We start from the raw sequence: 14,309 nt of genomic DNA on the forward strand, positions 1-14,309 counted from the left end.
ATTTCACACTTTCTGTTTCTCTTTCTTCTCCAATCTGTCTTTCTCTGTTTCTACATTACTCAATTCCAGCTCCTATATTATGTGTGTGTGAGGTATATGCATAGGTACATACATGTGTAATATATATTAATGTACATACATACATTAAATGTACATACCAATGTGTATATGTATGTTTATACTATGTGCGTGTTTATGTGCATTTATTGTTACTTGTTGTGTATCTGTGCATTATCACATGTGTAGGAGCCTGGGAGGGAGAGAGAGAGAGAGAGAGAGAGAGAGAGAGAAAGAGAGATGTAGGTTTTCATCTGTGTGACAGAAAAAAACAGTAAGTCAGTCACTCACGCATATAGCCTATTTCCTTTTAGACCCTCTCATCAGCTGGTCGCCTCTGATATATGTGCTCATGTGCTCCACGCACATGGTGTCCGTCAGATAATAGCAGATTATTACACGTTCTGCAGTTGGTTTCCAGGTGGTGATCCACCTTCCATCTGTCAGAATAGCTAAAGCTGCGGCTGTTTAAAACGCTTCTGAAATGCTTCTATTCTCCTCTTCAGCTGGAGTAGGGCGCCAGCAGGCTGGGAGCCGCAGCGTGTTTGGTCTGGTCGAGGGCTTTCCCTCTTCATTTCCGCTTTACTCTAAATGGCCCTGTTCACTCACATTACCTGGATGAGGGACATGAAAGTATGGAAGAAGGGGGGTGGGGAGGGTGATGAAAGCAGAGACTGTGTGGAAAGAGGGAGGGTGGAGGAGAGGAGCAACGATGGTGATTTCAGGCTTTGAACAGATTCGCAAATTAGGTTAAAGTCACTTAGGTGCTGACACATTGCACATCGTTTAGCTGCACTGGTGCACCGAGGAAATATCCATTTATTCTGTTCCCTCATTGGGAGTAGTGTTGTTGTTAAGAATATGTTCAGAAGAACTGATTGCCAAAAATCCTTCTAGTCATACACAGTGGGCGCACATAGCTTTAAGAGGCAAATGCAAAACAGAAATCTGTGAATCTATGAGTGAAGAAGGAGGTGCTTCAGATGATGACTTATTGGTCCGCGGTGCTGAAGTGAAGTGTAGTGGATCATCTCATAGAGTTATTGGGCTGATTGATTTCAGATTAAATGAAATATAGCTCTTGTGTATTTCCTGTTTTGTGGCAATTATGAGGGTTGGCCATGTTACTTTTTAAATGAACGAGGTTATACATTACTAGTTACCCTGTAAAACATGTCATAAGTAATGTAAATATTTTAGTTACATCATCAAAGTATTGCAACTCATAACATTTTATATTGTTTTGATTACTTTTTGATTGGCCGACGATAGATGGGGCCTGTCAAGGTGGCGAAAAGATGCACAGCAATAAAATAAATGTTGTATTTTTCATAAAGCTTTAAAAATGTTTACAGAAAAGAATGTATTGGGATGTAACCCTTTTGTAATCACCAACATTTTGATTAGTAACTGTAATTGAATAACATATATGTAATTTAATCATGCAACAACCTTAAATGTAATTAGTTACTCCCCAACCCTGGCTATTATTGACACTTCATTTGCAACTCTTAGGTTAGTGCAATCCTGGACTTACACACAGACGTGTTATGTAAATAACCCTGCAGAGGCCATTTGCAGAGCAGCGAGAGAAAAATGTGCATCGCTATCAGTGTGATCAATGGTAATTGATCCCCCACCAAGAGCTGATTTTTCAATAAACTACTGGAGAGACTGCAGAGACCTATGACCCTCTCCCTCCCTTATCTCACTAGCTTTTGTTTTTGTTGAGTTGTGGATTTGTGCTTTTTTGCTTTATTCTCATTCCTGTTTTTTTATGGCCAGTTTCTTTTCTTTTTTTCCACTCGGTGCTGAAAGACACAGAACCATTGTGTCTATGTACTGTAGATGTAGGCAAGACTAAAGCATGCTACTTTTATCTAGTGTTACTTTATTAGCTAACTAACTAACAGATTCAAGACATCTGAGCATCTGAGCTGTACACCTCTTATACTGACTGTAACATGGTGAAGCGGAGGGGATGGTTGACCACTTTTAACATCACTATATAAATGACTTCCTGACAACAAAATCATTAATACAAAGTCAGTAACAAGGAAAAACAGCCAAAATAAAAAATGTACATACACTTTTATTTAGCAAATACAAAGCACATATTTTATACAAACTGTAAACTAGGTACTGTAATAAAGTTGAGGGTTTACCCTTGACAGTTTCTGTACAACAGCAGCACATGAACATTTTAAATCTTACTGGCACCTCTTTGTTTTCCACAAGCCCACATTGACAAACAGCACATAGTTATCTACTCACAATTAAGGATTTTTTTCCAAGATAAAAAGCACTTGTGTTCACATCTACATTTGAACATCATACAATACATTTTCTTTGTTTTTGTTTGTTTGTTTCACGTATGTGACACTTTGTTGTTCAATACCGAGGTAGGGGATGATTCTTTAAAAACCAATTCTTCACTTCTTCAATTTTCGTAGTTTTCTTTATAACTTATTGACATAACAAAAACAAATTGTCCAGTGGCTCAAAATGACGTCCTCCCAGCTTATTCTCAAGGAGAGCTACTGCTCTGTAACAGAAATTAGCCTTTTACCTTGACTCATTAATTTACTCAAGGTAACTTTTGCTCAAAAGTTGAAAGAAAAGATTCCTTTCCTTTTAAATTTGGTATGAATATGGATGGGTTTGGTTGGCAGCTTAATTTACACATCAGACTAGTCACAGAGATCTCTCTATTAGTAATGACAAAACACTGAACTACATCTACGGCCATTAAACCACAGCACTTTATTAACTCTTTTCATTTTAATTATGAGATTAAGGAGATGATCCCTCATCTCCCTCAGCCAAGGCAGAGACAGAGGTGGTTCAGCGATAAAGTCTTCACCTGGGCATGTTCCCTTAGATGTTACACTACTTGTCTAATTGCAAAGAACGATCTGGAAGCTCTGGTAACCAACTCTCTGAGTCATAACAACCCTGACCAGCATTGTTTAGACAACCATAAAAGGTAAATAAGCATGATATCTCCCAACAGGCCTGTGGGATTTTCTTCTAAAGGAGATAATGCTCAATTGTGGACCATAAATGCACTCATTTAGAATTTGGCTCATTGCAGAATTTCAATAAACATAAAAAAAAACTGGCAGTTAAGATACAACATGAACTGCTGAAAGTCACACACAGAGGGAGAAAACAAGAGAGAGAGAGATGAAGAAACAGATTAGGTGTGTGTGAGAGAGACAGTTGATGTGAATGAGCCTCTTGTGTACTGCACACTGCCTCCCTAGATTTAGAGACCAAGCTCAATGGGTTTCCGATAATGATTGTGGGAAAGAAGTTCTTTTCATTGCATCTCTTTCTTACTGCTTGTATTGATTCAACATGAGATCATCAGTTTCATTGTACTACTCCAGCCTTCATTGTAACATAGAGGGAACAGGGTCAGCATTTGGAGCTGTAGACTTTTGTTTCAAGCTCTCAGCTAAGGGATTGCCACATTGACTTAAAGCACAGCACAATGACTCCCCAGCCCGTAGATGCACACATTAAACATGCTGAACGTCTGTGCAGATGTAGCTGGAGAGTGCGTGCCCTTCCCATCAACAAGGTGCCAAAAATTCAAGGTGCCAAAATCAGCCCAGATCTTGACTCTGAGAACCCTGAATATCTCGCTTGAATGTGCATTTCTAAACGTGCTCAAGGGACTGTGCTTCCGAAGCCGTAGAGCTAAACTATTTCAACCAGTGACCATAAAAAACAATGCAGTAGTTCTAGTCCAAAGAGCTTTTCTCCAACCAAATACAGGCCTGACATTTTAGAGCAGTAACTGCTTATATGTAAAAGACTTTTGCAGAGATGTGAACATACACACAGGCCAAACAGAACATTACAACACCATCTGCAGAGGAGACATTTTAGGAAATGAAATCACCTCCTGAGAACCCTGTTAGGCCAGGATGATGTGACCGTTTACAAAGTGCTTGAATTAAAAAAACCACAATCAAATAATTTGCTTGTTTTTCAATTCAGATTTTGAATGGGCCACTGACTTAAAATGAAATTACCTATCAAGGTCACAAATGCAATCATTGACCATAACCAAATGATTATCATGAGGTAAGAAGAACAACAGTGAAACTGAACTATCCTTTCCTGATCCATTTCTTTTACCAGCCACACAATCAAACCATTGTTGCCTTAATATCAAACTATAAGCTATTCATGGGAGGTCACAACATGTCATCGGTCTTTCCTGGCTAACAGACATTTATTTTGTATCTATTATAATTGCACAAGGTACTGTACTGTAATTGCGTTTAAATTATGCATTGATGACATTTTGCAATTTCGCTGAGACCTTTTACTGCACAATACTGGCACAGGGTACCAGTGAAAACAAGCGGTCGTCCTTCAAAGAGGGTGAGAGCTAGGTTACTGTCCCCGGAGGCCCTTGGGGGGTGGCTAATTCAGCCCACACTGGAAACTGTCACTGTCCTCTGATCCTACTGGATCCTACCAGAGGAAGGGTGGGGGTGGAGGGTAGTTGCTGCTCTAGCAATAACTTCATAAAGGAATTTGGCTGCCAGATACTATCGAGTTCCAATGGAATGTTGAGGCAAAATGGCCTGTTTGAAAATCCTGGCTGTTGCTTACATTTGATAATAATCATCTTACCCACTGAAGTTCTCAAAATAGCCTGTTAAAAATCCCTTCCTTACATTGTTAGTAAGCCTGTTATTTTTTCTATGAGGGGCCATGACAAAACTAACATGACTTCACAATCAGTCTGACAATGTGAGTATAACCTCCATGAACGTGCACTGTACTCCTTGTTCCCACATTCATCTGCCTCTCTGTCTGTCTGCTCTCATGTCTTCTCCCAGAAGTAAAGTGATGTAAAAATAATAAATTCATCAAGTGCAAATCTGAAAATGGAAAAGTCACAAAAGTCCCCATGGCTGACACTCCCCCCTGATCGCCATCAACAACAACACCTAGAAGAGAGTAAATGGCCACGGATTCACATTAAAACTGTCATACGACCACACCTCTATTTAATTCCTCTTAGTTAGCACAAATAGCAGTGTATTGAGAAGTTAGTTTAACCAACTTTGATAAACGCTGGACACTATGTACACGACATTGTTGACATCAAGTTGAACCAAAGACTCATAATTGCATTTGACCTGTACAAGTGGAAGTAAAGCACTCACCTACAAGGTAATTGACTAATATACTAATCTCATCTCATCATGTCTCATTGGCCTCTGGAACATTATTAATCTCACTTTGTAAAACCAAGTGCATGTATACACATTTTCAAAAGCTCTAAGAAACATGTGTACACACGAACGTGAAACAGCCGTTTTTTCAGCCGTTTAATTCAAGTTGAGGCATTTATTAACAAACCTGTCTGTCATTAATAAATGCTGAGAGTTTTGCAGATAGTTATCCAGTTTAAAGTGCCATCAAATTGCACATTCTTTTGATTCCCACATTTCAGAGTAACAGTTTTTAAGGTCTTCAGTGAAGCTCAGTTTAGATTCCCCAAACTGGTGATTCTGGTCCCTCTACAACCCTCTGCCACGTTTCTCTCATTTGGAGAAACTCAAGTCTTTTTTTTATAACTCTAGTCTTTTTTAAATACCACATCAGCAACATAACAGGCTCAACAGGCGAGGGATTTGTGCGCGCCATTCTGTGTGATGGGATTGATCTTCTCCAGCGAGACATCTGTGTCGCTCTCCAAATTGGCAGACATGGAGGGCGAAAGTTTCTCAAACTCCTTAATCCCATTGTCCTCCTCCTTGTGCTGCGCCTCGTCCTCCGGGCACAGGATGCTGTGGGGGATGACGTAACTGCTGCTGTTGCTGTTAGCCTCCTTCGGAATGAGCTCCTTGGGCTGATACTGGTTGCAGATGGACGCCGACGCCAGTGGTGGTGGCCCCCCCCCATTGTTGTTGATGCTGACGATCTCAATGGCATTGCTGCTGCTGGGACAGAGGCGGTGGCAGCCCAGCAGGATGGAGAACGCCTTCCGGAAGTCTGCGTTGAAGGCGTAGATGATGGGGTTGAGTGAGGAGTTGGCCCAGCCGAACCACACAAACACGTCAAAGGTGGTGGAGCTGATGCAGAAGAAGTCGCTGGTGTTGTTGGGCTCACAGAAGGGCACCATGCAGTTGAGGATGAAGAAAGGCAGCCAGCAGCACACGAACACACCCATGATTACTGACAGGGTCTTCAGGACTTTGGTCTCGCGCTTGAAGGACATCTTGAAGGAGCTCTCGGACTCCACGGCGGAGCTGTTGCACGTGCCACTGTGGCGGTTCTTGGCGCTCTCCGCCGCTCGTTCCAGGGCGGAAATGCGGCGGATCTGCACCTGGGCAATGCGGTAGATGCGGGTGTAGACGACAATCATGATGGCCACAGGGATGTAGAAGCTGATGAGTGAGGAGGAGATGGCGTAGGTCCGGTTGAGGCTGGAGTCGCAGTTGTCCGGTGGTATTTCTCCGTAAGTGGCATTGAGCTCGCTGTAGCTGGTGGTCTGTGCTTTGTGCCAGTTCAGCTGCACAGGTATGAAGGAGATGAGCACGGAGAGCGTCCACGCAACACTAATCATCACAAAAGCCACCTTGGGAGTCATCTTTCTCTCGTAGCGGAAAGGGCTGGATATTGCCCAGTAGCGATCCACGCTGATGACACAAAGGTTAAGGATGGAGGCGGTGGAGCACATGATGTCAAATGCCACCCAGACATCACAAAAGGCGCCAAAGGGCCAAAAGCCAACAATTTCTGTTGCTGCCTTCCATGGCATTACCAGGATAGCCACCAGCAGATCAGAGATAGCCAGCGAGATGACAAAAAAGTTGGTAACCTTGGTGCGCAGGTGGCGGAACTTGGTGACTGCCGCACACACCAGTGTATTCCCCAGCAGAGTGGTGAGAATGAGGAGAGAGAGGAAGCAGCCTGTGAGAACGCGCTTAGACGAGTCTCTCTCTGACACGTTGCTATCCAGAATAGTGGAGAAGTTCACATCCATGATTTACTGTCTGCTGTCCAATGCGAGAATCACCCCATAGTTCCCCTTTTCCAGCAAGAAAGCAGCTAGATGGAAAAATGTTCTGCTGCCATCCACCGTGCACTTCGCTGATTTGAATGCACTCTCACCATCCTCAACGTGGTGATCATCTTGCAAAACTCTCCTCATCAACCTTAAAAAACAAGCTCTTCTGTCATAAAAAAGAAAGGGAAAAAATCACCCACTTTACATTTCTCCAAATCCGCCCTAATTTCAAAGCTCTTAATTTCGTCAGAAACTCCGAATGTTTGCTGTATTTTGTCATCAAAATGTATGCCTTTTCCTCCAAATCCAGTATAAACGGATGATAAGCGGAACTTTCCCAGCGAATTCTTCCATGCACGTCAAATAAACATAGGAAAGACCGATCGCTACCCTTATATATGAGCCAATCGATATAGTGTATCGATCATATTTGTGCTGTGTTGGTCTGATTTGTTCTCGTTAATGACCAGCGAGATGTGTCCGTGCACTTCTGTGCTCATCTAGCCTATATAAAACCCAGGACAAGCTCTCTTATGAGCAGGCACAAAACAAACCCACTCGACACAGCGCGACATGCAGGCAATGGCAAGTATATAATTTCCGTCATTTAGTTATATGTTTTTTTTTTATGATATAAACAGCAAACCAAACAATTGTTTATGTCCTTAATATAATCTATTCCTTCTAAGAAGAGACATTGCCTTAAACTGAACGTTTTATTCCCCTGAAATAATTACCCGAAAGATGATAGTTTCCATACCGAAAGAACATTACCAGAATCCTACGGTTCAGAGACTTGTATGCTGATAGTGTGGTTCCATGCCATAAGTCCTTTTTCGTTCCATATTGTCTTAGAATCTCCGCCTTCGACGAATCAACATTTATAAAAGCAAAGAACCCATGGGGCGACACCAGTATTTGTCCAAGACATCATTTACTTTGGGAGAACTGTGTCAGTTGTGGTCTTTTGCTATTCTTCTTCTTTTAGGCAAGACAATCCCGCCAGGAACCACTTTGCAATCCTTGCCTGTTCACGCGCTCAGAGATCTGAGCTGCGGCGTTTCCTGATGGTATGACTCACTTTCCTAATTCTCTCATGCATACATATATGTCAAGGTTCTTCTCCTTTTGAATTGTTGCTATTGTGGTTACAACATAAATGAATATCAACCGAAGCTGTCCAACTGTTCTCAAAACTACTGCGTGCTCCACGAGCGCTAGTTGAGGTCTAGTGCTTGCTCCTGTCCGCTTTTAAGTTGACGCATAGTGGTGTTGTGCGTGCTAGCAAGTGCAGACGTGTTCGAAGTGCTGCACTTGTAGCGTTACGGAAACGGGACAGTCGTCATAACAAGGCTGTCTTAAAACTGTGCTTTTTCTCTCTTTTTTCCTTCTTTTAACTCTTTCCCGTCTCTCGCTCTCCTTGCTAGAAGCCAAATGTGGTGTGGTGTAATGAACTGCAAAGCAACCCCATCTGTGTCCATTTCGTTCATTTTTTTTATTTATGCATTGACGTGCTGGAAGGTTGCTTCTCGCTACAGACTTTGAATCCTTCATGCTGGATATTATTTCATGTTTGGAGGTTCTGCCAGTATTTGTCTAACCGAAACAATCATAACCTCTCTCTCCAGATTCCATTTTGAAACCAATAAGAGGAAACCAGGCACCACTCATCACCTGGCCAATACCGTCACAAACTGAAGCATGGTACCTTGCAATACTTCCGCTCCGCATTACCTCACAATACTCTTGCATTACATATACAAATAATGCAAAAGTTTTCTGAGAGAACGCAAAAGTAGCTCAAAAACCTAATAAGTCACCACCATGACTCTTAAGGGGATCCGTACTCGTGAGCTTTGGTATTTTGAAGAATATTTTGGAACCTCTTTTTCTACAATTTTTTTTTACATTTTGTCCCAGGACAAGTATACACAACAAGTGCATGATTTATGTGTGCATGAATTATTCGAAATTTCATGAATGGGGCAGAAAATATCCTCCAATTCTGCAATGTCCCAACAGCTTTTGCAACATTCTGGTTAATCACATATGAAGAAAGAGAACAGCAGTATATCTGCATATATATAGGCTCAGTGAGGCCATCTGCTGGGAAAATCCTCACAGGAGACTTGAGTTCTTGAAATAGCAGTGGAACTGTAGGACTCCACATGTAATCATCTAAATAGTGAAACCGCTCGATCTGTTCTCATTTCATTAGTGTTGTACATGGTTCAATTTCAAGGGAATGGGACTTATCGGAGGCAGGGATTTATAACTGAAATTCAGGAACATTTATTGACAGTCTTGTCCTGACTAAGTGACTGTGAGAAGATTAATTTTATTGTACACTACTTGGTAGCTCTAGTTAGGGACTTGGTCTCCCCATTTACAGAGGATCTATTGCTTTCCCTGGGTAGTGGGGACACGCTTTTATATAGTTTGTCCGTTGGTAATCGAAGAGACTGCAATAGATAAAATGATAAAAATAAAGCACTGTAATGTTCCTAAGATGTATGATTTTATTAACATGCTTCAAGACCGAGTTCCTCATGTAGGTCCTCCACAGATCTAAATCCCTGTCTCGTGTGTGTGTGTGTTTGTGTGTGGGTGGGGGGAGTGTCTTAGTAAGTGTGTGTGTGTGTGTGTGTGTGTGTGTGTGTGTCTGTGTCTGTGTGTATGTGTGTGTGTGTGTGTGTGCATGTGTGTAAGTAATTCATGTAGACATCTTTGTGCTAGAGTCCTAGCAGGCAGTGCGGTTGGGCATGGGGCATACGTTGTCTGCAGTCGACAGAGGGAACAGTCAGAGATGAACCCTTAGCCATGTGGTGGCAGATCACCTCACAGTGACAGAAGGGCTCCCCGCTCAGCAGCCCTGACTGAACCAGCAAGCCAGTTTATTGACAGTAATTCTCAACCAAATCTCCCTTTGCACTTAGTAAGATTCCTTGTGACACTATTTGAGGCCATTTGAGGAAGTGGCTCATGAGCACAGCAAATACCAGTGAAGCCTTTCCATGGACCATTCTTCTCATATTTTTGAAATAGTCTTATAGGATTTAGTTAATTAATTAACAGTCTAGTAACAAATTGTCATAAAACTATGAAATAAAACATGTTGGCGTCTTCAAAAGAACATTTATGGAGGAAAGAATAACCCTTTCCAACCGTATGCACATAGTGGTTCAAATGATTTACTCAGTTTTTTAGACATAAGGCCCACTGAGAGGAAAAAGCCTGAAAGCCTACTCTCTGCTTGAAATCCACGGCAGCAGGATGTGCTGTCATGAGATGGATTAAAATTTGTTTGGCGTGTCTGAGAATGCAAAATGGTGTGACAGTAATTTAAAATGGTTAGTTTTTCACATCTCTTTCTCACACATGCACACTCTGTCTGGCGTATTGATATGTGGAGAGAACTGATAAGCTTCCCATGGAGGACAACAATAGACAGCATTTCTGTGTAAAGTCGTTAGCTCCTCTGGTGACTTCCCAAGAGACAAGAGAAAAAAGAGGTGGTCAGACAGTAAAGAGAATAATGGGGGCTAAATTGACTCTGAAACACTTCACATTAAGCAAGGAAAGACAATTCCATAGTTTGTAATTAAAATATTTTGTCTGCATCTAGAGAGATAGGGAGACACTATGCTCGGAAAAAAAATAACCCACACATCTACTTGTGTGAGGAGCTCTCACACATCTTCTATGGCCTCCTGTCAGAACTGTAGTCACTGTGGTGTGCACCATGCCTCGGGCTGCTCCAAGAAGACAAGGGAGGGGATGGTCTCCCATGAGGACTTGTTTTTAAAGCACACCAGATTACAGTCCATTGGTGTTTGGAGGGTTGGCTGGCTACATTTGTTTGTTGGGAGACAACAGGCTGCCAACAGCATACTGTGGAGAAGGCTTAACGTCTCTGTCCAAACAAACTGAGCCAGTGACAAATAAAGGTGTGTGTGTGTCTGTGTGTGTGTGTGTGTGTGTGTGTGTGAGAGAGAGAGAGACAGACAGACAGAGGTAAAGAGTAGAGATACAATGGATTATTTGATTTTTGTGGGAAAGTGTGACAAATGAAGCAACTAACCAGGAGAAATATAGGGAAAGACAGAAAGAGCATCTTGACATATATATGTTTTCAAAGGCCACTGACAAGATTGTCACAACAACAAAAATCCAGCTTCAGATTCAACCTACACACACAACACGGTTCGGATTGCAAGTCGCAGCCTGGCCCAGATGTTGAGCAGTCGCTGTCCGTGGTCCTGGATATACCAGTCTCCATGCAAGTCCCACTTAGCCGATTCTTATACACATTTCGTTTTTTGAGTAAACTAATCCAAATTTACATAGGCAAATTTAGAAAGAATAGTCTCCCCATTTTTACAGTCACTAGAATTCATCTTCAAAATCTTTTTTTGTCTTGCACTGAATTAAGTGGGTCATACGTACAATGTAAGCCAGCAAATCTATTTTAATAGAGTAAAAAGAGCTTGAACAACCCCTTTTGCTTTAAGCTTTAGTTCATACTATAGTTTATGTTATTAAACAGTCTGGTGTGTGTTTGTGTGTGTGTGTGTGTGTGTGTGTGTGTGTGTGTGTGTGTGTGTGTGTGTGTGTGTGTGTGTGTGTGTGTGAGAGAGTGAGTGTGTGTGTGTGTGTGTGTGTGTGCGTGTGTGTGTGTGTGTGTGCATGTGTGTGGGTGAATTAAGTGTTTGTTTGCGCTAGACTGTGCATCGGTCAAATCTTGGTATGGTTTAGATTATTAGACACAAAAGGTGTCTTGTTGAAATTTTGCCATGGGCTTATAACAGCAGGTGTTCTATCCTCCCACCAGCCTTTGTGTAGTTTTCATCTATCTTGCAAGAAAAATGCTTCTTTCACCAAGGCAGGTGACCAAAATCAGAGAGCTTTTTTCATTTGTGAACCTGTCAACACAATCTCCCAGAATGTGAAAATGCCTATAAGAAGAAACACTATGGGTATCCAACTGTGCACACAGCACAGCCACCAACAAAGAGTTAGTTCAGTAAAAATCCACATAATAGCACCTCTTTTCTCAAAAAGATTGGTTGTTATGGTGAGTTTCCTTAATAACAGTGTCCCTGACGTGTAGTTAGTGGAGGGTAGGGAAGGTGGAAAGTGCCACAAAGGTAATAGAGGTGACTGTTTGTCCAGAGGTTACCTCATTAAACAGGTCAGAAATGGCTCCATTCTTATCCCCTGGGCTATTGCAGGAAATGCATCAATAAAACCACTTTCATTTTCCTGAATGGCCATATTGAATGGCACAGTATATGATTTTGACAGGTAATTTCTGATATATAAGTTCGATAAAACATTGAGGGCCAGCCCCTCATTTACTGTGATGTTAAGTACTGTACATACTTAAAACGATAAAAGAAATAAAAGATACACATTAAAAAACAATCCAATACAACAAATACACACATGCAGTTAATAAAGGATACAGACACAAGAGACAATCCATTAACACAGGTACAAACATAAGCCAAATGTTTTGTGATCGTGAATTTTTAAAAAGACAGAGGGTTACCAAAGAATGAATTTTAAGGGTGCATTGTAAAGATTCTCATGTGGTAAGAGCATAGCACAGCTACTAAAATCAGATCTACCAAGCTCAGTACAGACTTGAGGGACCTGCAAAGACAGTCAGTCATTAGACCGAGTCTGATATGGCCTGGAGCACCAGTCAAGAATAGAGGTTATGCAAGATGGCAGCTTTCCAATAAGGGCCTTATAGTTAAACAATGCCCACATGGCTGATACGGAATATAAGGTTTGTATATAGGTGGGTGTATGTTCCTTCGTGCTAGCACCCCCTGAAGTGAGGTTGGCTCAGGTAGCCAAAAGTTATGGCATTTTTAAGGCAAGTTAGCCTCGAGGAGCCGTATGGCTGCATCGCTACCAAATTTTTTGGACACACGCCGCTATTTGGGTCCATTTGTCCAACTGACAAATTAAAATATCTTTTTTTCTAAGTTTTAAGATTTGGTATGCTTAAACTTTGGCACATTCTTTGGATGCATATGTTCATACATTGTGGGCACTGGAAATTAATAATTTACAAATAAATTCCATCTTTCAGTACTTGGGGCAGTTTGCACATTGTGCCTTTTACAGAAAATGCCAGCAGGACCCTCAAACTGACTTTTCTGAGGAGAAGGTAGGGTAAGGAGAGGCTCATGCTGAGAGAGTTAAAAGCTATAAATGTGAACATTTTGAAATCCACTGATGAAAGATAGATGATATATTAGAGGGGCCATAAGAGAGAGAGAGTGTGTGTGTGTGTGTGTTAAGGGGGGGGGGGGGAGGGGGGGGGGGGGGGTCATATTTCTGTTGTTACCGCTGTAGAAAATTAGATATGACTGAGTATAAATAGAATGGCAATTCATAATAACCTCTTAGATGGGGTTACCATTCAGTGTCATTCTTATAAAAAAGGTTGTATGTGCTATTTCACAATGTGAATTACTCCTGTCTCTCTCTAGCTCTACTTGGTCACAAAGCCCTATCAAACACTAATTTCTGCAGTATCACGTATGTATGCATGAATCCTTTGGCATTCATTCCCTAAACTACTACAGTAACCTCTGCCACATTAAATTGAGAAAATAATTGAGAGACAATGCATTAAAAATGCTTGTATTTCCTGGATTTGTAGAAATGCTCTTTCCTTTTCCTATTAGATACTGTATGCAGCCTGGAGAATATTGGTTGTGGAACATTTCACATTATAAGAAGGCATGCATGTTAAAAAAACAAATTGAAATATAAATCAAGAAGGCATAGCGTGACATAAAAGCTTGGTGTTGTACATCTTTCATGTGAATGCACTGAAATGACCTCTTTGCCTGCTCAATGTCAGTTGACCCCGAAGCATGACCGTGAACCATAACTAACCTGCACACCTGAGCTATGGAATGCTACAGGTGTCAAGCTGCATTTGTTCTATGATCATGTTTTCCATGGATCACAGAAAGGATGTTTATGAGCAGAGAATTATCAATTCATGTTTTTGGGTTGACTGTGGCTAATTTTAAACCAAGAGAATCACACAAAGTATTTATCATGATACCATTAGTGATGCAGACAGGGCCATCTAAGTGTCTCCGAAGGAGACATTAAAGAGGCATGGGTAGACTGGCTAAGTGATAACCTTCAAGAGCAATCAGAATTTGATTAGGTGAAAGCA

The 14,309-nt window shown here is 41.5% G+C and overlaps 1 protein-coding gene across 1 annotated transcript; it reads right to left on the reverse strand.

Annotated features, from left to right (window-relative positions):
• Positions 1 to 5,704: 5,704 nt before the first annotated feature.
• drd1b (dopamine receptor D1b) lies at positions 5,705 to 7,075 on the reverse strand (the record flags this gene model as incomplete). Its single annotated transcript, XM_080836602.1, has 1 exon — positions 5,705 to 7,075. The coding sequence occupies one exon, from the start codon at positions 7,073 to 7,075 to the stop codon at positions 5,705 to 5,707; it is 1,371 nt and encodes a 456-aa protein (XP_080692728.1).
• Between the last annotated feature and the right edge of the window lie 7,234 nt (positions 7,076 to 14,309).

Source organism: Sprattus sprattus, assembly GCF_963457725.1.
Source record: "Sprattus sprattus genome assembly, chromosome: 1".
Lineage (NCBI taxonomy): Eukaryota > Metazoa > Chordata > Actinopteri > Clupeiformes > Clupeidae > Sprattus > Sprattus sprattus.